We start from the raw sequence: 23,882 nt of genomic DNA, 5'->3' as shown, positions 1-23,882 counted from the left end.
ATACTGGCAGTTTGAACTTTTGCAATGAAGCAAAGTCGTAGAAAGTCTGCTATGCTGGATGTTGATTTAATGCTCACAGTCCTTCCATAACTTCCATAGTTCTAATTTTGAAGACATTGATGAGAGCTTAATCTCATTATTGTAATAATAAAATGGTCTCAGCTGTGCTTCAGATTATAGATCACTTATACTGGACCCCTTTAGTCCCCACCCCTCTCCAACAAATATTTCTTGTCTTTTCAGCTGAAAATATTACTGCATGAACTTGAACTAGGATCACCACATGAAGGCTTTAATACATTTCAAAAGGCTTTCTGAAATAAATCCCACAGATTTCCTGAAAGCAGCATCTAAGACCTACTACTCACTATCCCTATCCTCTTGATAAGCATTAAGCCGGAAGACCCTCCCAATTTTCACACTTAACAGAAGAGCTAAACTTAGCCTCCTGCTTTTGAGTATCTTAAAACATCTAGCATACTCTAGTTAGCTTTAAAGCAGTTATCTCTGTATATATATTCACAAAAGATGCAGAATTCCTCAGTTTGAACTGTATGTAGCATCCTAATCCCCCAGAAAAACCACCACAATTAAGAGAGCAGCAACTAAACATTTCTGATGTAATTAAATGCTTGGACAAATATCCCTTTTTCCACCCACAAGATATATCCAAAGCAAATAATTAGCGTATATTCATGAAAAAGGCAAATTAGAGAACTACAGAAATCAAACAAAGATAGGATCAAAAATTTAAAATACGGGAGTTAAATATATGTGGAATGGCTATATCTAGAGCCATCCTGCATGGGTCTAAAAGAGTCCAGTAAAAAATGCAGTAAAATTTTCAATTTTTAATGCAGCTGCTTACTGAACCCATCCCCATTCCTCTATGAACTTCAGAAAACTCCACCTATCCTCTTCAGCCATTATTTTGTTACTTCAAAAAAAGCCTTTTTAAATCACAAATTTAGCCTCCACAGTAGGTCCTAATTCTGAACTAGCATAAAATGTAATACATTAAGAGCACGAACTGTGCATAAGAAACATAGGAATTTGTTTCAAATGCACATTATTATATTAGTTGAGTTCAGAATAACTGTCTTTCATATGCCACCTTAATTTTGTAGAAGCAACAAGGAATCTAATTTGAATTTACAATAAAATGACTGGTTCATGCTAGAATGATGTCTACAACATTCAGCGTACTCAGATTAGTAATAATATCCCTACTGAAGGACTCAAACCAATCTTTATTTAAATTGCATTCACAAGCATTGTAAGTTCTATTTTACAGTCTACGTGCTACTGTCAGCACTGATCTGAAAATACATTTCAGTCACCAGTATGACAAATATTTTGAATAGGCCTTTTTATTTAATTCAAAACTAATCGAACACCTATTACCTTCAGATCAAAAATGCCCCACTAAAATCTGTTTAAACTGATTAATATTAGCAATAAAGTAGAAAGTACTACAGTAGAAACTGAAAGTAGTAACATATACAATATTAACAGATGTTGAGTCAGTCTTGCTCAGAAAAAAACAAGATGTAAACATAGGCTTCAGTCCCATATACCCACTCTACTCCACTGAAAATTACTATATCATATTATAGTGAAGACAGTTTCTGAACTTATAACAAAGTGCTAAAATTTCCTGTATGATTTACCCACTCTTGACAGCTTTCTTTAAACATGGATGTTTTTACATTAGCAAGGCTAGGAATCCACTAACTGCAAAAGCATCAACTTATTTGTTCCAAAACTTAAAAATAAAAAAATTCCAAAGGCAACTTAAACATGTGGAAAAACAGTACCCAATGTCCTACACTGAAGTACTTCAAACTGGGATGCTACATCCTATCAGGACAAAAACACTTGACTGCCATCTTCCCCCCTGCTTCAGGAACACCTAACCTTGCTGTCTAAATATTGGCAAGAACATTGGCTTTTGTCCTGCTTTGAGCAGGAGACTGGACCTTCAGAGGTTTCTTAAAGCCTCAGGCACCTTATGAGCTTTCCTATAAGTAGAACGCATCTGAAAAGGGATCCTTACTGTCTTGGTTTTACCTACCATATCTACTGCGCAATAGCCTGTAGATGATACGATTCACTTTCAGCAAGTACTTTTTTGTGCTTCCATATGACCAGCACAAGTGGCCCACAAGTCCCAAAGGCAAAGCTCTGGACACCCTCTAAACTATTTAGAGGGTGTGTGTTTGTTTTGGGTTTGCATGGCAGGGTTTTGGAAGTAGGGGAAGGGCTGCAGGGGTGGCTCCTGTGAGAAGCTGCTAGAAGCTTGCCCAGCTCCAAGTCAGACCCACCACTGGCCAAGGCTGAGCCCATCAGTGATGGTGGTAGCACCTGTGGGAGAACAGATTTCAGAAGGGGAACCTGCAGTGAGGGAGGGGATCAGGATGTGAGAGGAACATCTCTGCAGATCCCGAGGACAGTGCAGAAGGAGGAGGAGCGGGGGAGGAAGGGATGCCCCCACAGCCTGTGGTGAGGTGGCAGGCCGTCCCCCCCCCAGCCCGTGGAGGGGAGCAGATGCCCACCTGCAGCCCACACCAGAGCAAGGGGATGCCCCCCAAGATGGCTACGACTCCATGGGAAAGCCCGCACTGGAGCAGTCTGTGACTGAAGGACTGCAGCCCATGCAAAGGACCCAGGCCAGAGCAATTTGTGAAGAACTGCAGCCTGTGGGAAGGACTCACACTGGAGACATTCCCAGAGAACTGTCTCCTGGGGGAGGGACCCCATACTGGAACAGGAGAAGAGCATGAGGAGTCCTCCCCCTGAGGAGGAAGGAGCAGCAGAAACAATGTGTGGTGAGCTGACCCCAACCCCCATTCCCTGTCCCTCCATGCCACCGGCAGGAGGAGATCAAGAGAACTGGGAGTGGAGTTGAACCTGGGAAGGAGGGAGGGGTCTGGGGGAGGTGTTCTAGGGTTTGGGGTTTACTTACCATCCTTGTTTTGATTGGATTGGTAGTAAATTAAATTGGTTTTGTTTCTTCCCGAAGTTGAGCCTGTCTTTTTGCCTGTGACCATAAGTGGTGAGTGATCCCTCCCTGTCCTTGTCTCGACCCACGAACTTTTCTTTATATTCTCTCCTCATCCCACCATGGCCAGGGAGGAGGAGTGAGCAAGCAGCTGTGTGGTGCTTTGTTACCAGCTGGGCTTAAACCATGACAGTATGGTAGGAACAAAATGGAGAAGTTAGTATTAAATGATCTTTATGTTTAGAAGACATTTCTTAGAGTTTTAGACATGAGCCTAAAGTAGTTCCCTCAAAAAAGCAGCATGTGTAAACATGACAACTGGCAGTATGGATATAAAGCTACTTTGGATGCAGATTTCAAATGTAAAGCCATTACTTTTTATTTCAGAAGGGAATCCAACATACAGATCTGGTTCTACTTGAGGCATAGGGCTTAGACAAAAATGAAGTTAGTATTTTGTATCAAGAGCCCTTACAAAAAGCTGTTCCATGTTTTTCATTTATATGTATGAACATGATCAGGTAGCCCTTACAAGATTTAACTTGTCATCTTGGTGAGTCATCAAGAAGGGTCTATATCCTTTATTATGTACATAGCACTACTCAAGCATTCTGTGATTCCTTTGACAACTTTCAGAAGAAGGAAAAAGCACAATTCATACCTCATTTGAAAAATGGATACAATCTGCAGCTCTTAATATGCATATATCACATTTTAAACTATTGCCAAGTTGAAACACTAGCCCATAGCATATTCAGTTACTGAACCCTAAAGCAGACTCGAGCACTATTAAAGACCACACTTCAAGCTTTAGGGCACTGGCAGAGACAGTGTAGTCTCAGAATCTGCCAGATTCAAACAAGCCACATGTAATACTGGAATATACCTACACTACCAAAACACATCTTAGTAGGGTATCTTCCATCCCCATATTTTATATAATTGATAGTTACACAAATAAGTATACAACTGTTTACCTAGCATTATGCAGTATTTATGTAGCTAACAGCAAGACAAAGTAGTCTTATCTTTCCTTACTTCTCTAACAATCATTTTGAGCAACTCCAGAGCTTTACTAGTACCCTCCATCCCAACTGATGGAAGGCCAGGGTACAGCCTCACACTCTGGCAATCCTTAATTCAGTAAGGTGTCACACCCTATTGAAAAATCCTACTAAAACACAATTCACACCTATAAGTCACAATTCACTTGCAATCATCACTAAACCAGAAATTTTAGGAAACATCCACAAGTGCTGAGGGAGCTGGCTGATATTATTGACAAGCTACTGTTTTTGAAAGGTCGTGGTCATCAGGGAACATTCTTGATGACTGAAAAAAAGCAAGTATCAGTCCTATCATCAAGAGCAAGGAGGAGGATCTGGAGAACAACAGGATGGTAAGACTCACCTTGATCCCTTGGAAGGTGATGCAGTAAACAGCCCTGGAAAACCATTTCCAAACATATGAAGGACAAGCTGAGTAGTCTGCATGGATTTTTATGACAGGGAAGTCACACCATACCAAAGAGAGTGCCTTCACCAATATGAGCACCTCCACAGATGAGACAAAAGCAACTGATGTTGTCCACCTCATCTGTAGCAGGGCTTTTGACACCATCCTCATGTAAACTGATGAGGTACAGGCTACAGAAATGGACAGTGAGGTGGACTAAAATCTGACTTGCCTGGCTCAAAGGGTTGTCATCAAAACCCGTTCAGCTGGGGGCCAGACACTAGTGCTGTGCTCCAAGGGTCAATACTGTTTAACATCTTCATCAATAACCTGGATGATGGGACAGAGTGCAGCTTCAGCAAGTTTATAGATAATAGAAAACTGGGAGAAGTGATTCAAACACCAGAGGGTTTCAATGACATCAGAACTACCTTTAAAAGCTGAAGAAATGAGCAGACAAGTCTCACGAAGTTCAAAGGGAAGTGCAAAATCCTGTACCTGTGGAGGAATAACCCTATGCACAAGAACAGACTGGCAACCAAACAACTAAAAACCAGCTTTGCAGAAAAGGACCTGGGAGCTCTAACAAACTGGACAGAACCCAGGAATGTATACTTGCAAAGGCCACCATCCTCCTGGGCTGCACTAGAACAGCATTGCTAATGCTTTGAAAGTGGTGATCCTTCCTCTCTACTCAGCAGTGATGCAAGTTTTAGCTTGTTTGATTTCTACTGTTTTGCAGAAGATTTTTGTAAGGATTTTTTGAAAGAAAAGATTTGTTCCATCTTTGGTATTTAAAAAAAAATACTAGTTCTAGCAAATTCTGCCCCCATCCCAAGACTTATTTCTCATGAAATACTGTAGCCCAGAAAGGTATGATTTGTTACCTGAAAGAGTGCCAGAAATTCATGTTGCATCATAGGATTATATATGCTCAAATAGCCCAGAGAAACAGATTCAGACAGAGCCAGTGTACAACAGTCCATTGTTTCCCCTCTCTATAGCCCCACCATTACTCTGCTCTGCATGGCTGAAAGCATACGCATCTCTTCCCACTGCTGCCCAGAACACCATGCTGTCTTTTTTCTGTCTGATAAAAACTTGTCATTGTTCATATTTCGCACAGTGTTAGGGAAAGGAACAGAGATGAGGCTATCACAAGTATCTGTAATGTGTCTAAATTCTTATATTTAATCCAGTGAAACTCAGCACCAGACACTGGTAGGACTTAGAAAACTCATACTAACTAGATCCAACATAACCATTACCAACAAGTGTAATCTCACTCTTACTACAGAAATTGAGAAAAACATCTATACATTCCGTGACACTGAACTGGTCAAGTGTCATGGTTTAACCCCAGCCAGCAGCGAAGCACCATGCAGCCACTCACTCCCCCCTCCACAGTGGGATGGGGGAGAAAAATCAGGAAAAGCAATAAAACTTGTGGGTTGAGATAAGAACAGTTTAATAGAAGAGAAAATAAATTAATAACAATAACACTAGTAAAATTACAATAGTAATAATAAAAGGATTGTAATATACAAATGGTGCACAATGCAATTGCTCACCACCCACTGATCAAGACCCAGTTAGTCCCCAAGCAGTGATCCCCCCCTGCCCCCACTCCCCCCAGTTTATATACTAGACATGACATCCCATGGTATGGAATACCCCTTTGGCCACTTTGGGTCACCTGTCCTGGCTGTGTCCCCTTCCAACTTCTTGTGCCCCTCCAACCTTCTTGTTGGCTGGGCATGAGAAGCTGAAAAATCTTTGACTTTAGTCTAAACATTACTAAGCAACAACTGAAAACAGTGTTATCAACTTTCTTCTCATACCAAACTCAAAACATAGCACTATACCAGCTCCTACAAAGACAATTAACTATCCCAGCTGAAACCAGGACATCAAGTAAATTAGGAAAGTGAGTGCTATCACTGCTTTGGAGCCTGTAAAAGAATTAATAGTATATGCTGGAGTAACTTTCATGCATATCTGTGTTGATTCAATCTACTGTTCATAATTTTCTCAGCTTGTTGATTCTAATACAACTTTCCTAGTCCTTTGATGTAGATTGCTCAGTTTCCTGAGACTTCATGACTGCAACTTTGTTTACTAAAGCACAAACTATTGATGTGCAAGTAGGCTGTGTGAAAAGGTAAACTTGTACAGAGAGAACATGAAACCACAGGTTAATGAAGGGATATAACATTGTGGATGGGTTGTATTTTAATCCATACAACAAAAATATATCTCAAGAATTTGAAAAATGCTTTCAGAATACTTATGAAAAAGGTGTCCTGGTTTTGGCTGGGATAGAGTTAATTTTCTTTCTAGTAGCTGGTATAGTGTTATGGTTTGGATTTAGTACCACAATAATGTTGATAACACACTGATGTTTTCAGTTGTCACTAAGTGTTTACACCAACTCAAGGATTTTTCAGCTTCTCATGCCCAGCCAGCAAAAAGGCTGGAAGGGCACAACAAGTTGGGGGGAACACAGCCATGGCAGCTGACCCAAAGTGGCCAAAGGGGTATTCCATACCATGTGATGTCATGCCCAGTATATAAACTGGGGGGAGCTGGTCACAGGGCAGCAGGGGAGGGGGGGATTGCTGCTCAGGAACTAACTGGGCATCAGTCAGCAAGTGGTGAGCAATTGGATTGTGCATCACTTGTTTTGAATATTCCAATCCTTTTATTATTGTCATTTTATTATTATTTTTTCTTCCTTTCTGTCCTATTAAACTGTCTTTATCTCAAACCACAAGTTTTACCTTTCCCTCCCCCACCAATTCTCTCCATCCCACTGCATGGGGGTAGTAAGTCAACAGCTGTGTGGTGCTTAGTTGTTGGCTGGGGTTAGACCACAACAAAAGGTAATAACCCAAAGGTCCTAAAGCATTTGTGAATTCTGGTCCACACATGTATGAAAAATCTGCAGAAGTTAGTGCCTATAGAAGAAAGGGGACTAATTCCAGCACACCCTTCTGGATTACTTTAACACACCTCTAATCCTTCAGAAGGCCATTACTCCCACTGCCAGCAGATAAAAGAAGGAAAACACTACTTTTGATACAATTATTGTAGGCAGTACTTTTAGTTTATTATTTGTCATCCATTACAGTCCTTGGCTGCAGTAATGTAGCTTGGCAGGAGAAAAAGCATACAGAGGCAGCTTGTACAACTACTGCCCTATAGGAAAGTGCAGCTTAAAAAAATTCATGTGGAAATTATGTATGAGCTTCAATGTAAATTGAATTTTAAAAACTCTTAGCATCCAAGTTAATTTTTAACTAGCAGAGGGATAACATTAATTACTCTCCTTCCTACATGCTCAAGAGCAGGTGAATGCAAGTATCTTTTCTGTGCATGAAGATACATATTACACAGAATTAAGCAGATTGCTACCACACTCAATTGTTTCCAAATATTATTCTATTAAACTTATTCTCATAAAATCAGTCAAATCATTTCATGGAATTTTAGACCAAGATCACACTTCCCTAGAAGTGTGATAAACCTTGCAAGTCCAGTTTATGGACTCATTCCAGCTGCAACTCGTAAGGGAAGGAACCAACATCTCTGCCAACAGACCAGTTTCTCCAGGAAAGAAGTGAGATCTAAGTCTGCCATAAGCTTGTTATCTGTAGGACCATGTGCTTATCCATGTAGCACTTCACTGAGGAAAGCAATCTTCCAACTTTTATGACATCTGTCAGAGAAAGTTTCTCTTAAACTAGTCTTTTTAACATTCACCTAATAGAACATTACTCGACTTTCCAGATTTAAGAAAAAAATGAAACAGAACTCCATGATTTATACCTGCATAAATATCTGAAGTAACTATCAACTCATGCCAGTATGCTTTTGCTGAAACATATCTTGTAAAGAAAGTTAAAATAAACTACAGTTTTAGTAGCATTTATGCTATGTGTCTTCATGTTAGCTTAAGTAGAACTAAACAGTTCTTTCTATGTCATACTTCAGATTAGTAAATTTGTTTATAGAAAAGCATCTTCAGTAAAAAGTATTTTTAAAAGCCCAAGGTCAAGTTTCTTTCCAATAGACACGGTTATGTTATAGCTGTAAGAAGCAGATTACCTGCATGATGGTCTGTGCAACTACTCAGCAGTCAAGGTATTGCAAATTCATTTGTCTTACAAATTTGTTTTGAAGACAGTTTAAAATCAAGTGCTTATATGGAAGTGGAAAACGTGATGCCTCAGTTTTACCACAGTTTCAGAAGCCACATTATCTCACATAGTTATGCGATGAATTAATTTTACAAGTATTACTGTTTTAGTTTTAATCCAGCTAATTTCAAAATCCCAGCTTTCACTGAACACTAGAACTTTTCCCAGTGGTAATTGTGCATTATGAATTTTCTTATGGGAGTACTTCCTATATTTAATAGTTTAAATAACAGATTTCAGTACATTTCAACAGATTTTACACAGAATAATCAACTAGGAAGTGTCACATGCACAAGGCAGCTGACATCTTTAAGTGCAGTGGAACAATTCAGTCAGGGAAGTACACCTACATTCAAGGTGAGACGACAAAACCAAAACTGAATTGGTCATACAGATATCAGTAGTGCTGGGAAAATACAGAAGCTGCTATTAACCACAGACCCCTGCCCTCCCTGTCCACCACTTGCCTTCATAATTCCATATATTCAAGTTTCTGCTCCATCACTTCTGTCTGCCAAGAAACAATAAGAAAAGTGCCAACACCAAGAACCTGATGTGCCATTACCTCTTGGTTCAGTGATGTTTGAATTGCTTCTACATGTGAAAGGAAATTTTGATGCTCCACTTTCCAAAAGTATAGAAACATCTTCTAGATGTGGCAGAGGACAAAGGGGATACATTTAAAAAATGCAGCTGCCCAAGAAATTCAGGGTCTCAGTGCCCAAAGGATGAAGGACAGCTGAGACAGCAATAACCACTTAATATGATAGATTGTTCCATCACTCCTTGCTACTAAAGCAAAGCATAAAAGTGCATTTGGGAAGAACAAAAGACCGCAAGTCATAACAGGTACTTATGGTCCCATGAATAAGTCTTCCTAATCAATGGTTCATATGTATATTAAGTTTCAAATCTCACTTCCCCTTCTTGATTCATTGATTTTAGAGCAAGTGCAGGAATGACTTACCTAGCTACAAGCAGAATAACCACCCAAAATGCTGGAATGTGCTACTTTGCATAAACCCAAGAAATAAAGGTGCTTAACCGAACTGAAAGATCTGACTGTCCACTAATAATAAATCTGGAAAGAACATTTAACAAGGTAGAAGTTAAACTCTTCCTCAAGCCATCAGGAGAAATATAGGCACAAATACCTCTACCAAATTTGACATGAGGTTTTAAAAACTCAGTGTTTCACAGAGCAAGAAAATACCAGAAATGCTAGACTGAAACTTTGTTAAATATAGAATCATAAAATAGTTTGGGTTGGAAGAGACTTTTAAAGGTCATCTAGTCCAACACCCCTTGCAATGAGCAGGGACATCTTCGACTACATCAGGCTGCTCAGAGCCCCATCCAACCTGTCCTGGCAGTGGGCACTATGGAGAGAGTCCATCTCTCCATCATCTCCCCCCCGTTAGGTATTTATACACAATGTTACAAGTCTTCTCTTCTCCAGACTAAAGTCTCATCTCTCCTAACCTTTCCTCATATGAGAGGTGCTCCAGCCCTTTAATCATCTTCATAGCCCTTTACCAGATTCACTCCAGTAGCTCTGTATCTCTCACACTGGGGAGCCCAGACCTGGACACTGTACTCCAGGTGTGGTCTCAAGTCCTGACTAGAGAGGAAGGATCACCACATTTGACCTGCTGGCAATCCTTTTCCTAAAGGAGTCTAGGATGCTGTTGGCCTTCTTTGCTACAAGGGCACATTGCTGGCTCATGTTCAAAGGACCAAAGGTCTTTTGCGCAGAGCTGCTTCTCAACTGGTCTATCACCAGTGTATACTGGTGCATGGGATTATTCTTCCCCAGGTGCAGTACTCTGCACTTCCCTCATTGAACCTCATGCAGTTCCTGTCAGCCCATTTCTCCAGCCAGTTGAGGTCCCTCTGAACGGCAGCAGCACAACCCTCTGGTGTATCAGCCAGCATACCTGATATATTTGTATTTGCAAATTTGCTGAGGGTGCACTCTCTCCCATTGTCCAGGTCATTAATGAAGATGTTAAGTAGTATCAACCCCTGGCATGCACCACTAGTGACTTGCCTCCAGTTGGGGTTTTTTATCACTTAGTGGTTCAGCCAGTATTCTTTCCACCTTGCTGCCCACTTATTTTACCCATACTTTTGTCAGCAAGTCTACATGTATGTTATGGGAGACAATGTCAAAAACTTTACTAGAGGTAAACATCCACTGCTCTTCCCTCACCCACCAAGCTAGTCACTTCATTGTAGAATCCTATCAGGTTGGTTAAGCTTGATTTCTTTGGTTGCGCCTTTGGAAATCCATCCCAACTACTCCTGATCACCTTCTCAGAATCATAGAATGGTATAAATGGAATAAATGTAGAAACACATAAATGGAACTACATTCCCAGGATTACTCTTTTTTGTAGTACCCCTTTCTGAAGGCACACACAGCTAATTTAACAGGTTACTATTCCTATTTACTATAGCTGTATCTTAATATGAACATAACACTAAATTATCAGAAAGAGCTGGGAATGAGGAAAAGCAGTTTTTTCCACTAAATTAATACAGCTTTTATTTTACCCTTGCATAATAACTATCTATTGGCAGTACCTCTTGACAAGAAGCAAGGGATTAACTATGTAGCTGGCCAGGAGCATCTATTCTCTTTAATCTATTTTTCTGAAGGGGCCATCTGCTCTTATTTCTTCATTTCTTGGCCTAGCTTGAAACTGCATTCACTATTCTATTAGGATTTCTATTAGTTACATGTAAAAATTTCTTCCATGTCAGGATAGCTGTCTTGAGGATGAAATACTATAAGATGAAGAGGGAAAAGGGGTTATTACCAAAAGCTGATTGACTATAATTGATACAGCTCAAATAGCTAATTAGTCATCAATAAAATGAAGGGAAAATAATGCTCTAACATTTATTTTATTACAACACAGCTTGACATCCATTACTGACAAGTATGCACAGCCATGTTTTAAGGTGCTGAATCTGAATAAAGGGAATATTTGCTTTCTGTATTCTCCGCACTCAGCTCTTTTCAGATGACTCTGCAGAAAAGCTTCAAATCTCAGCTCCGATAACAGCACCAAAACCTTCCAAATGAGGTGCCCAAAAATACCTCATACAAATGCTGACAAGACATACCTACCTGATTAGCATCATTTTCACAGACTTACAAATAATGAGTAGTTACTTCTGAAAAATTTACTCACTACAAGTACAGGTTTGAGCTCTAGCCAGCTATTACTTCAATACAATAATATTAAGCTAAGCAAAGGATTCTGAAAGGACTGTACAGAATGAAACCTATTGTTTTACATCCTACTTCAGAAGTACTTTTCTTTCCCACTTGGATGACTCAAGTATTTTCTATCCATTTCACTGTTTTCCCCAGCAGAAAGACCAAGCAGGAGGCTATCCAGCAAGCTGAGTACTTTAGTTAGTGCCTAGAATGGCTAACTTCTCAGCATCATAGAATGGTTTGGGTTGGAAGGGACCTTAAAGATCACCTAGTTCCAACCCCCCTGCCATGGGCAGGGACACCTTCCACTAGACCAGGTTGCTCCAAGCCCCATCCGACCTGGCCTTGAACACTGCCAGGGATGGGGCATCCACAGCTTCTCTGGGCAACCTGTTCCAGTGCCTCACCACCCCCACAGTAAAGAACTTCTTCCTTACATCTAGTCCAAATCTACCCTCTTTCAGTGTAAAGCCATTACCCCTTGTCCTATCACTACACGCCCTTATAAAGAAGGCATCATCTTCATGCAAGCCATCATACCAGACAGCCTTCTATCCTAGACAACCAGTCATTGAAAGTTGGTCATTGCTTTGAGCTCATTGACAAATATAAGGGATCAGTGCCTTGAGGACCTACATGCCACTCAGGCAGAAAACACATTATGTTAGCATAATGCTCAGCCTACCACTGAAGTCTAAAGAAACTATGATATACTGGTTAAGAAAGCAAATCACATCTGTTTTCCTCTATTGGGGCATTAATTTAAAAAGGATAATTTGTCTAGAGTTCTTCATAGAGCTGATCTCACAGCCAGCTACTTGCCACAATGTGAAAAACACATCAGCATTTTTAATTAACCTTATATTGAACTATGTGAACTATTACTTAGTGTTCCAAACAAGGTCTATTATTTCAGGAGATTTGTAAATTCAGTAAGTGCATCTACGAACAAATGATTTATAAATAACATTATGGTAGTTTCCCTGCACTTTCCATTTAATCAGCTGATAATAATGGGATGTTCTAAGAGCTTAAAGTTTAAAAGCCTGGCAAAGTATTTCTTTTAAAACTTCATTCAACACTTATCAAATTGGACTGACAGCAGTCTTACTAGTTAAAGTATACATCAAGAGAACAGCACAGGCCAAAGCTATTTCAGGTCCCAGCCATCTCTCAATTGTATTCGGAAACCCTGTGGCCAAAGATAAGGTAGTTCTATTACAGCCACAGCATTCCGTCTACATTTGAGCCTCAGCTTGTGATCAAGGTATGAGCAGTAAAGACAAAAACCTGAGAAGGCCAAGCAGAAAGATGCAACCAATACTAATTTCAAACAGGCCAGTTACCAATTAAAGCCTTTATACCTTGAGCATCAACTTTTTACACTCACGTAGCGAAGCTACATGAAAAGCAATAATGACAAAACGATTCTCTAAGCACCAGAGGCTCAGTTAACCAAATACCGGCTTTCAGGCGGGACCGCGTTTTAAGATGCGGACAGAACACATGCGGCTGCACGAGTTCTTGTGAGAAGCGAACACCGATGGCACCCAGGACTCCGGCGCAGCTCCCCCAAAAGCAGCTCCCGGCTTTCCCTGGGGGGCTGACACCCCTTCCCGACCGTCCCCTTTCCCGGGGAGCCCCGGTCGGGCTGCATCGGCTGCGCGCCAGCCCCCCCTGCTGACGCAGCGGCAGCACTGCAGTGACGGGACGCTGCCGTCCCCCTGCAAGTGCACGCTGCGTTGTATTCTAAATAATTCCAAAAAATACGCGCTGCCAAGGCGTTCAGAAGAAGCTCCACGCAAAATTAAGAACTGCATGATGATTTCTCTAGTACTTAGTGACCCGCTGCTAATAGGGTTTTCTCACACAGGGATAGCATCCAAAAACCTTCCTGGGTAAGTTCTTTTCAAAATTCCAGCATCGCTGTTTTTAAGATGCTCTCTAGGTATCCTGCAAGAAAACCCATTGTGGAACACTTCTGCTCTTTCCAACGTGTGCTCATAATCATACTCATAATTGCCCAAGGTCCCCAAATTCACAGAAAAAATAAGGCCAGAAGAAATCTTAAAAGGTCATTAATTACCTCACAAGCATTTTATATGACAACACTTATGTCATTCCCAACATTTGTTTCACATGGTATTAACAGGCTTCTGTGAAGTGTCTGCAGAAAAAATGTCTGAAGAACAGATACAGTAAGCTTTAAAAACATGATAAATCTTCTGTTGTATGCTTTTATACAGTAGGCCAATAAAAACCTAATCATTTTTCCAGACCATGGATGCATGGTGTAATAAAAAGGTCAAGAGTATTTGATAAGTGAAAAGAATCTTTAAGACCAATTTGTGTTACACAAGACAAATTGGACCACAGTAGTCCCTTCCACTCTTAAGATCAAGTACTAAGGTGCCACATATCACCTTGCAGACTAGTCAGCCTAGGATATCATTAGAGTATCTCCAGAAAAGCAGCAAGCGTTAACTAGAGCTAAAGATACCACTGCAACCTATCTGCTGTGAAGCAGAAAGTGAAGCAGAGTAGTTCTTCCACACACATCAGGATTTAAATGAAGAAACTGTGTCAAATTAGTAAGAAACTTTCACTTTAAGAAACTCTTCCACCTACCACAAAAGTTTTAGGAAACCCCTGTAAGGAAGGCAGAAAACTCAGCTGTTACACTGCCTTCTTCCTTGAAAACAGGACAACTTGATCCTAAAAAAAGCAGGCTGGAAGTAGTCATGAAACCATCAGATAATTAATAAAGTGAAAAACCACTCTAAGTTTCTGAACTTCCACGACTGTACGAAGTGACCAAGAACATCGTACTCAAACTGTGTGAAAACAAGTCTAGAAGAGAAAAATTTGTTTTCCTTCAAACTTGGGAAAGGGCATAGGGTATAGTTAAGCTTAACAAAAAGCCATGAAAGAGCCAGACATGATGGACCTTAGTCCTTTTCACTTTTGCAAAAGTGAAATTTATCATTTAACATTAGTTTGGAGGTGGGTAGAAAAGGGTGATTTTTTTTACTTCACTGGTTTACCCCATATAAAGCTGTATCACCCAAGTCTGCATACAATACAGCACATCATTTCTGCCTTGTAGCAGGAGAAACACAACAAAAAGATCAGATCCTCAGTATCTGAGGGTTAAGGAGCTCAGGGAACAGAAACTGGGCTGCTGACCAGAGACATCAGGACTGGTGCTTCATTGCCACCTCTAGTTGACCACCTCTAGTTCATTAGGATATAGATCAAAAGGAACTAGTAAGGAAAACTTTTGTCCATTATTAGTTAATGGAAAAGGAGACACATGAAAGGAAGAATGATTCCATTAAAAGCAGTACTTCCATTTCTACATCTTTGAAAGACATTATCTCAAAGCAGAAGGAAAAACTGGCTGAAAATATATACAACATTTTGCTTTCAAACACATCTGCCTTCCAGAGTACTGTTACTGGAGGATCAGAGGCAGTAAGAAACTACAGATGCATTTATTCTCCAAACGTTCAGTAAGTGCAGCAGCATTCAGTATCAGAGCCACAGCAGCAGTTTTGACTTCTTCCCGGATTCTTTGTCTTGTCCACAAAAAGGCATCCTCCTCTACTAGCTATTCCTTTTGTACAACCCAAACGGAGTAATAAAGTTGAAAATCAGTAAATCCTCAAAGGATTTACAACTTCAGATTTTCACTGTCACTACATTATGCCAAGATCAGCACAGGAACAGTTATAACAAATTTTCTTTTGGATTAAGTGCAAGAACAATAGGTTTACTGAAATGATTTCTAATCTTTTCGGTTTCCAATTATTTTGTCAAGAAATTCTTCCTAGAAAATAAAGGCCTATAAAAGAACACCTATATAGGCCAGAAAAAGTGAAAGATTTAACAACTACAAGAATTAAACTGACATTTGTTTGCTGCCTTGCAACTTTGTTGCTGTCGAGCTGCTAGCTGAAGCCAAAAGCCTGATAAACACATCAAAATAAGAAATGGAAGGCAGCCAGCAAAACAGCAACTGGAAATAGAGAATATGAAGGAAGGAAATCCATTTAACTTTCCAGTTTCTTATTAATTTTACCGTGACAATACAGTAAAATTATGAAAAATGACAATACGAAACAACAAGTGATAAATATGATAAAATTGAGTTCAAGCAAAAGAATATTTTAAGATAGGATAAACACACAAAGAATAACACAGGCACTGCTCAGCTGTTGAGACACTCAAAATTACATCTTTCTCAGCTTAACAAAAATGTTTCTTCATTCCACCTCTACAGTTGCTACTCTAATTTGCTCCTTGTCATAATTAGCCAGACTATATCTACTGTATATCCCAAGTCACTGACAGTTCAGTAAAGAGCCTAACAATTTAGTCAAGATCAAATGTCCAGAAACGCATCTCATTTTGAGTCAAAGATGTCAAGAGATGCAAAATCTACCAGTTATTATATTTAAGAGTTAATCATCCGTTGCTAAAGCACTGTGCTTTATTTTTTCACTTGCACTTTTTTGGCCAGACATTTCATCACCAGTTTAAAGGGCCTCTTAGCACCTTTATTTACTTCTGTGACAGTAGTAAGGAACTCAAACCACACATTAGTGATCACTTTCACAAACCAATCAGACTAGCAAGAGCCCTACAGACCTTCCCAAGCTTGCAAAGCGTTGTGTTTTTTCCATGATCTTCTCAAAGATTAAGACACAGGGACTTCTGTACCTAGAATGTCAGAAGAAAATTAAATTCCCTAGTCTGTGTGCCCTTAGCTTAAGGCCATAAAGATACTAATTTTCTAGCTAGTGTTGCACTTGGAAGTCACACTCAGCTAGCAGTATACAGATCTAAAGTAATTCCCAGAACTACTGCCACCCTACCATGCAGCTCCAATTGCATAGGTGAGACTTGCCTTCCCAGGTCCCAGGCATAGATAACCCCACTTTATCAAGATACTCCACGTGCCCAGTATAAACATCCTGCCCTTTATAATTTTCTACTTAAAAACAGTATTAATAATGTAAACATTAAGCTTGCAAAACTCCTGCCAAAACCAGGACAAGAGCTCAGCTAAGAACAGTCAGTTAATTCACCATAAAATATTAGGTGTGTCAGTTACCAGTTAATCCATTTAAACATGCTTTTTACTGAAACTGTTAAATACTAATTAATTAAAAAGTCATGCAGTACCACAGAATATTTTACAGTGGCTACTCAACTCTGAACTTTGATATCCAATTCTTTCAAACCAAAGTGCATCCTAAATTCGTTTGTTTCTTAATTATACTTGAAGTCAGAGGTAGGGGGGGAAACTCGGAGAGCAGAAAGGTCACATAACTTGCGTGTACTTAAAATCTATGTCAGTCAAACAAGCCACAGGCCAGAAGAGCAGCCATTCAGTGCTGTGACCTTCTTTCTGATTTCTCCAGTAAATAAGTACTCAGAAGGTTACAGTTTTAATTTGCATGGCTGGTGTCAAAAAGGATTGAAAGTGACAAACCATGTCAGTCTAAATTTGAAACCTTTAAATTCGATCTCTCTCATTGACTGCCAAAGTAAGTGTGCAAGTGAATTAGAAGTCAGCTTTAAACTAAATGTGATCAGTGAGTGGCTGCAGGCTAGAGTCATGCTTCAGAGCAGATGAGCCTAGGGTGAAGTATGTATGATTATCTTCAGCTGCATTTCACAGCAGCCCTGTTAACACGATTGGAATACCTGAAAAATCACTTGCCCAACCTTTTAAGAGACAAAGATTGGAATCTAATTGTTAATAAGTCCTGTGACTTTCCCAATACAGTTTCACTCCAGTAAAAACAAAGAACCAACCATTACAAAAACGTTAACTTCTGAAGTGTTACTGAACAAGGAAGGCTGAGGCATGAGGGACAATCTCTGAAATCTCTTCTTCACTCCAAATCATATTACTTTTCATGCCGTTTTAAGAAAATAGAAATAAGAACCAAAGTCAGCCTTCACTGGTTTTATGGTGCTACCATCACACCATATTCATTCCTATTACTGTCACTAAATTTCTCATCACACTGAGCCTGCCAAATAACCAATTCCCCCTGCACATTTTCATAGACTTGTTTTGAAGTCTGATTACTAGAAGACAACAGAAGAGTTTCTTCTTTCTAGTTAACCTCTAAGACAGACAACTTAAAGTGACTTGCTGACTGAAAAAATCTTTGTCTGCAGGGCATATTACAAAATTTACTGTTTTATTCAAATTAATAGGATGCTCTGAGTAATCTTAAAACCCAATCAGATTTCTTCAGCTATATTTGCTTTACAAAACACCTAAAACCTTCATAAAGTGTTTTTCCAGCCTCCAAGAGCAGGACACTTGAAACAAGTGTTACTCACATGATTGAGACTACAATGAGAAATAAAGGAGAGTTTGAGGTTACACAGCCACAGACTATATGTAACACCATTAGGGGCTGAGAACGAGCAGCACCGCATGTCTTTCATGCTATGAAATGCTTGTCTACAGATGAAAGTGGATGATTCAGCAGCAAACTGATTATTTATACCACAACATATGTATGTCACTTCACTACATATAGTGAAGAACATTTTAGAATTGCAAAAAATTAGAATTCTATTTGTGAAAAATTAATGAAAATCCTTGATAAGTGCATGCCCAGAAGCCCTTGCATACCAAGACAGATATATTAAAAATCAGTAACATCTATGGAACATTAACTTATCAAGTTCCTACTTCAACCATTTTTACAAAGCTATCCCTTACCTGCTAAAAAATCAGATTGTTAATATCCTCCACAGTACAGAAAGTCAGTACGCTTTTCTCACACTCCATTCTCCCTGATATTTATGGAGGTACTGCTCTGTCTGATTATTGAACTCCTACTCAAAATTTGACACAAGAAACAGCAAGCCTCTACTGATCACTACTAGACACATGGATCAGTAAAGTCATTCAATATACAGCTAGCACATACAGCCATCTACTGATGGGAAGGCTTGTTATTCTTGTACATCATCTTGTTGACAATTTAAAGGAAGCCTCAGCAGTTTAAGATATTACCTCAAATCTCAAAGTAGCTAAAATGAATTCCACAGGTACAGTCTACAGAGAAGTAAGAGTTGTCTTTCAGCAACAGCACCAAGACTCAAAAGCATTTCAGCTGCCTTAACTTTGATTACAGAGTCCTCTCCACCTACACATTTAACATTACACAAACAAGTGCCAGGCATCTGTTTTAATGTCTCCCCTGTTACAAAACATGTCTGGTATCAACATGTTTTATTTATATGTAGGTTCTTCCATCTGCAATTTCACATACTTTACCCAACATTCATAAAACACTTGTCATAAATCAATACTATACATAAATGTGAAAAAGACAATGAAGATAAAGTAACTCTTCTCTTACAGATCTTTCAATATTTTTACAGCATCACTCATGAACTAAGTTATGACAATCAACATTACACTTGCACATTTACATACAATCCCAAATGCAAAGTCAGCCTTCAAAATAAAGGTCTCAATAAAAGGTTAAAAAGTAAAGCTACTTGGTGCCTTTCAATGATAAACACAAAGAACTAGCCTGATTTCAGAACAAGCATCACTTTCACATACAGAAATATTTTTTCAGATTTTGCATAAAGATGAGCAGCTGAGTCATAAATAGTAAAAATACAAATACACATGTACGAAATTCTTGCTTCTTCACAGAACCTCATCTTTCCCAAGGTTCTTCAATTACACAACTTATAAGATAATAATTGGATATAATGTTCCAGTTCCCATTGTCTGGTACCAGCTGCAAATGAATCTTATCAGCATGGTCATTCCAATCTATAACATGTTTAAAGTTTTACAGGTAAAAACATCCCTTTTTAGGATGGCTTAATGTTCAAGTACACAAGTAAATCATCTTAATTAGAGCAAAAGATAGTCTCCTGCAGAAGATTCCTACTGTTCTAAAATTCAGCAGCAGCTGAATGTTGCAATGACCATTTAAAGCAAAATTTAAGCAATAGGTCTTACATTTGTGTTCCAAAGAGACAAGTCAAATACTTGAGCAGAGTTTTCAGCAAGAAAAATCAGCACTTCCATGTACTATGCAGGAACAATGAAGGACACTGATCTTTGATTTTAATGCTTTCAAAATGTTTAAAACAAGGTTTTATTAGGGCAAGAGAAGATGCTGTCATGTCTTAATTCCAAAAGACAGATTAATAATACTGCCCACAGAAGTATTCTTGCAGCATCTTAGTTATCGCCACATTGTTTTTTCAACTGAAAGGCTACACCAGAACATAAAGCATGTCAAGCTCCACTTTTTTCCTGTATCATTTAAAATTATGTAATTTGTGTGTACCCAAATTATAATTTGTAATTACAAGCATTATATGCAAATGTGCCCACTTCCATTTGAGAACTATAATTAACAGATTTTGGAAGTCTAGACACAGGACTTTTCCCTAGAAACCAAATTTCAACATTGTTAGAAATTTGTTAGCGATTTGGCTCTTTTGTCTAAGCAGTACACACACTTTAATTCCTTCAGCATCTCAGAAGGATTTATTAATTCAACCATACAATTCTTACAAATCAATCCTGAGTTTCTGCAGAAAGTTGGCTGATCTGCAGTATTTCAGTTTAAGTAAATACAGATAGTAAGTGTAATAGCATTAAGACATTAAAATGCTATTACATAATTAAACTGGTTATTTTAAGCACTTAAAACCTTTGCTAAGACATTCTCACACATACCTGGAAAAAGCCAAACTTGGAAACATGTTTCATTCTAAATTGAAAAGCTGAACAAACCCATTTTAAAAAAATTAGACAAGCCATTGCGTTTGCCTGCTCACTGACCTATCACAAAAAAAACTCAGTGAACCTAACATATTAAGTACAAGCCAGAACTACTACATATATATTTCCACTAATTGCCTTCATTTAACTCTATAGAACTATTACAGTTGAGACAAAAAACAGTCACTGATAAAGTTAGTGTCATGACAGGATGGGTTTTTAAAACATCTCCTAAAGTCATATATTTCCCACTTGTATTATACAGTCACTTCATCTTATTTTATTCTTTGGTGACTCTACAACTGCCTAAAATATGTACTTTACACAGATATTACACAAATTTGCATTTTAAACTACAGTTAATCAGTCAATAGTCACCCTCTGCTTAATCTTTTTTTACCTGTCTCTAACACATGAAATACTTCAGATTTAATGCAAGACTTCACTTTCAAAGTAAGCAAAAAAAAATCTAGAGACATACTAGAAAAGAAGTTGGATCCATGTTCATCTACATTCATTTTTTCACTGACAGTACAATTTATTTTTGGAGCTGAAAGTATGCATGCAGATACCAGGTACTACACAATAAAAGCAAGCAAAAGTTTCTGTCCTCTAATTTCTTATATCAATGAGAACCGCAAAAAAATATCATTCTCCCAAAAATTCAGAGTTTTGGCAACAGCCATATAATTTTATCTACTTCCATAAACGCTGTTTGTAAAATAGTAAATCACATACTTCTGTAACTTCCTAAAATAATTTACATACACAAAAAAGATTCTCCCTTCACTATCTGGATAGGAACTTCACTGAATTCCAGCCTTAAGTTCTCAGCCATCAAACTAAATTCTAACAAGTTTTTTTATTTACAGCAAACAATACAAATATCTATTTCTTAACATAATTGTCCTTCTCCCACCATTAACAGTGGCATTTTTACAAATTCAAAGTTAAGAACGATATGCAAAAAACAGCCATCCAAGGACATGTGGCTACAAATCACATGGCATATGCATTCCACTGCTGAAACTGACAGCTACTCCTAACTTCAGAATATTTCAGACAATAGTTGATTCTCCTTCTGATTTAGAGATGGGCATTCACAGTCCATTACACATCAAAAACTACAACAATGCATTAAAAGAAGCCACATTGATTTAGACCTATTCCTGTTACAGGAAGTACACTAGCACAGCTTTGTAATCACTTCAATTGAAGCCAAAATCATTTCAGCTGTCATTAAGTTATATTAGAAGATCAGTTTATAACTTGCTTCACTTGATCATTCCAAGCACTGTATCAAGCGTTTGTCTCTACAGACCTGTACTTGAAAGTCACTTGCCAGTTATACAGTACTTCCAAGTTTACATTAAACCTTACTATAAATCACAAAGAATTACTTTTCTATTCAGTACAGGGTCATTGAAACAAAGAGCTAGCACTTCAAAGCACATCTGACATGTCAGGTGCAGAAGGGGTAGGAATCACTTATTATTTGGGGTTATATAATGGCAAAAGAAAACATGCTTTGGGGTTTTTAAAAGATGCACCAAAACATATTCATTCCTTAATATTTTAGTTAGAGCCAAAAGTTCCTAGGAAAGAGCTAGGTTGTAGGCTCCTTTTTAAAAAGGCTCACACATACATAAACAATAAGCTGTTTATTGTTCAGAAACGCGTTAGCAAGGTAAAACAAGAAAACCTTTGGGGGATTTAGTCGACTTGAAGCCCAAGCAGAGCACAGACGACCCAGGCTGTTCTACACAACAATTCGACTTGGACTAACGGATAATTCAAGCAGGGAAGCGATCACGCCTTCGCTATTGTAAAAAACACCGATGAAAGAAGAGAATTTGGGGAAACCAGTCCGGCGTCCGCTATTGTTTGGGGGAGATGCTCATCTTGCTAGAGGAGCAGCCCCGGACGCCTCGCCGACCGCCACGGGCAGCGCCGTACCCGGCGGGCAGAGCAGGGCAGAGCCGTGCCCGGGCAGCGGCCGCCGGAGCTGGGCAGACCCCCCCCCGACTCTTCCACCCCAGCCTAGCGAGGGGAAGGAGGCAGGAGCCGGTCAACACCCGCAGCCCGAACGCTAGAAAAAACCCACCGAGCGCTGCGGGACGAAGAGTAAACCCCGCACTCGGTATCCCCGGCGGCCGTCACTTAACTGCGGTTCGGCCCCCACCGCTCGTTCTCCCCGGCGGGACGAAGCGGCCCCGCTCCGACCCCGCCGGCCCTCACCTTGGTTGACCAGCCGCAGGGCGTGGGTGAAAGACGGGTCCAGCGAGTCCTTCTCCGCCATCAGCTCGGGCAGGTACTTCTCGTCCATGGCGGCGGCCTGGAGCGGCGGCGGAGCCGGGGCGCCGGGTGGCCCCGCGGGGAAGGGGGCGGCGGCGGCGGGGGTCCGAGTCCCAGGCGGCGGTAAATCCTCGGAGGCAGCGCTTCCCCCTGGCCGCCTCCCGCCCGGGGCTGCGGGGACGCATCCAGAGGGAAGCGCCGCAAAAGCCCCCCCCCGGCAGGGAGCGGGGAGGGAAGGGGCGCGGGCCGGGGGGTTGGGGGGGACGACGCCCCCCCCACACCGGACAAGGGGCGCAGAAAAAAAAAAAATCCCTCTGCTAGGGAGAGGGAAGGAGGGAGAGACGCGCTGACCCCGGGCGGGACGGGGCCCCCGCCGGCCTCCCGCACACACGCGCGTAGAAGAAAAAGCCGAACGTGGGGCGGCCGGCGCGGAGCACAGACCCGCACCGCCAGCGGCGCTGCGCCGACTGAGCGGGCGAGCACCTCCGCGCCAGGTTTAAATACCTCCGCCGAGGCCACGCCCCCTAACCGCCCAGGAGCCTCGCCCCTGCCCACCGAGCCACGCCCCGGGACGCTGCCCCGCCCCCGGCTCCTCCCAACGGGCGGTGACAGCGGAGCCCCCCTTCTCTGTCGCCCCGCCTACTGAAGTGACGGCTCCTATTGGGTGGTGGCGCTTGTCAGTCAGGGACGGGCTGCAGCTTCGGATTGGCGGCCAGCTCCCGCCCTCCCCCCGCCCCGCCGCCGGTGTGGGTGTGTGGGGCGGGGGGTGGCGCTCGCGCCGGGGCAGGCATTCCCGCCGCGGCGCCTGAGGGGGAGCGGGCCGCTGTGAGGCGGTGGGGAGCGCGGCCTCCCCTCAGAACCGGAACGGACCCTCTCCTGAGAGGAGAGCTGACGCTGTTGCCCTCCGGCAGC

The 23,882-nt window shown here is 40.8% G+C and overlaps 1 protein-coding gene across 4 annotated transcripts in view; it reads right to left on the bottom strand.

Annotated features, from left to right (window-relative positions):
• KHDRBS3 (KH RNA binding domain containing, signal transduction associated 3) overlaps positions 1-23,443 on the bottom strand; it is a 102,005-nt gene extending 78,562 nt beyond the window's left edge. For all 4 annotated transcript variants that reach the window (XR_012649902.1, XM_075024007.1, XM_075024008.1 and 1 more), the window contains exon 1: positions 22,914-23,443. Coding sequence is in view for 3 of the 4 variants with exons in the window: in XM_075024007.1 (XP_074880108.1) it covers positions 22,914-23,001 (88 nt within the window). In the remaining variant the exon portion in view is untranslated. The remainder of the gene's footprint in view (positions 1-22,913) is intronic.
• Positions 23,444-23,882: the final 439 nt, after the last annotated feature.

Source organism: Buteo buteo, chromosome 3 (genome assembly GCF_964188355.1).
Source record: "Buteo buteo chromosome 3, bButBut1.hap1.1, whole genome shotgun sequence".
NCBI lineage: Eukaryota > Metazoa > Chordata > Aves > Accipitriformes > Accipitridae > Buteo > Buteo buteo.
Note: the sequence above shows the minus strand (reverse complement) of the source record. Positions and strands in the feature narration are given on the sequence as shown.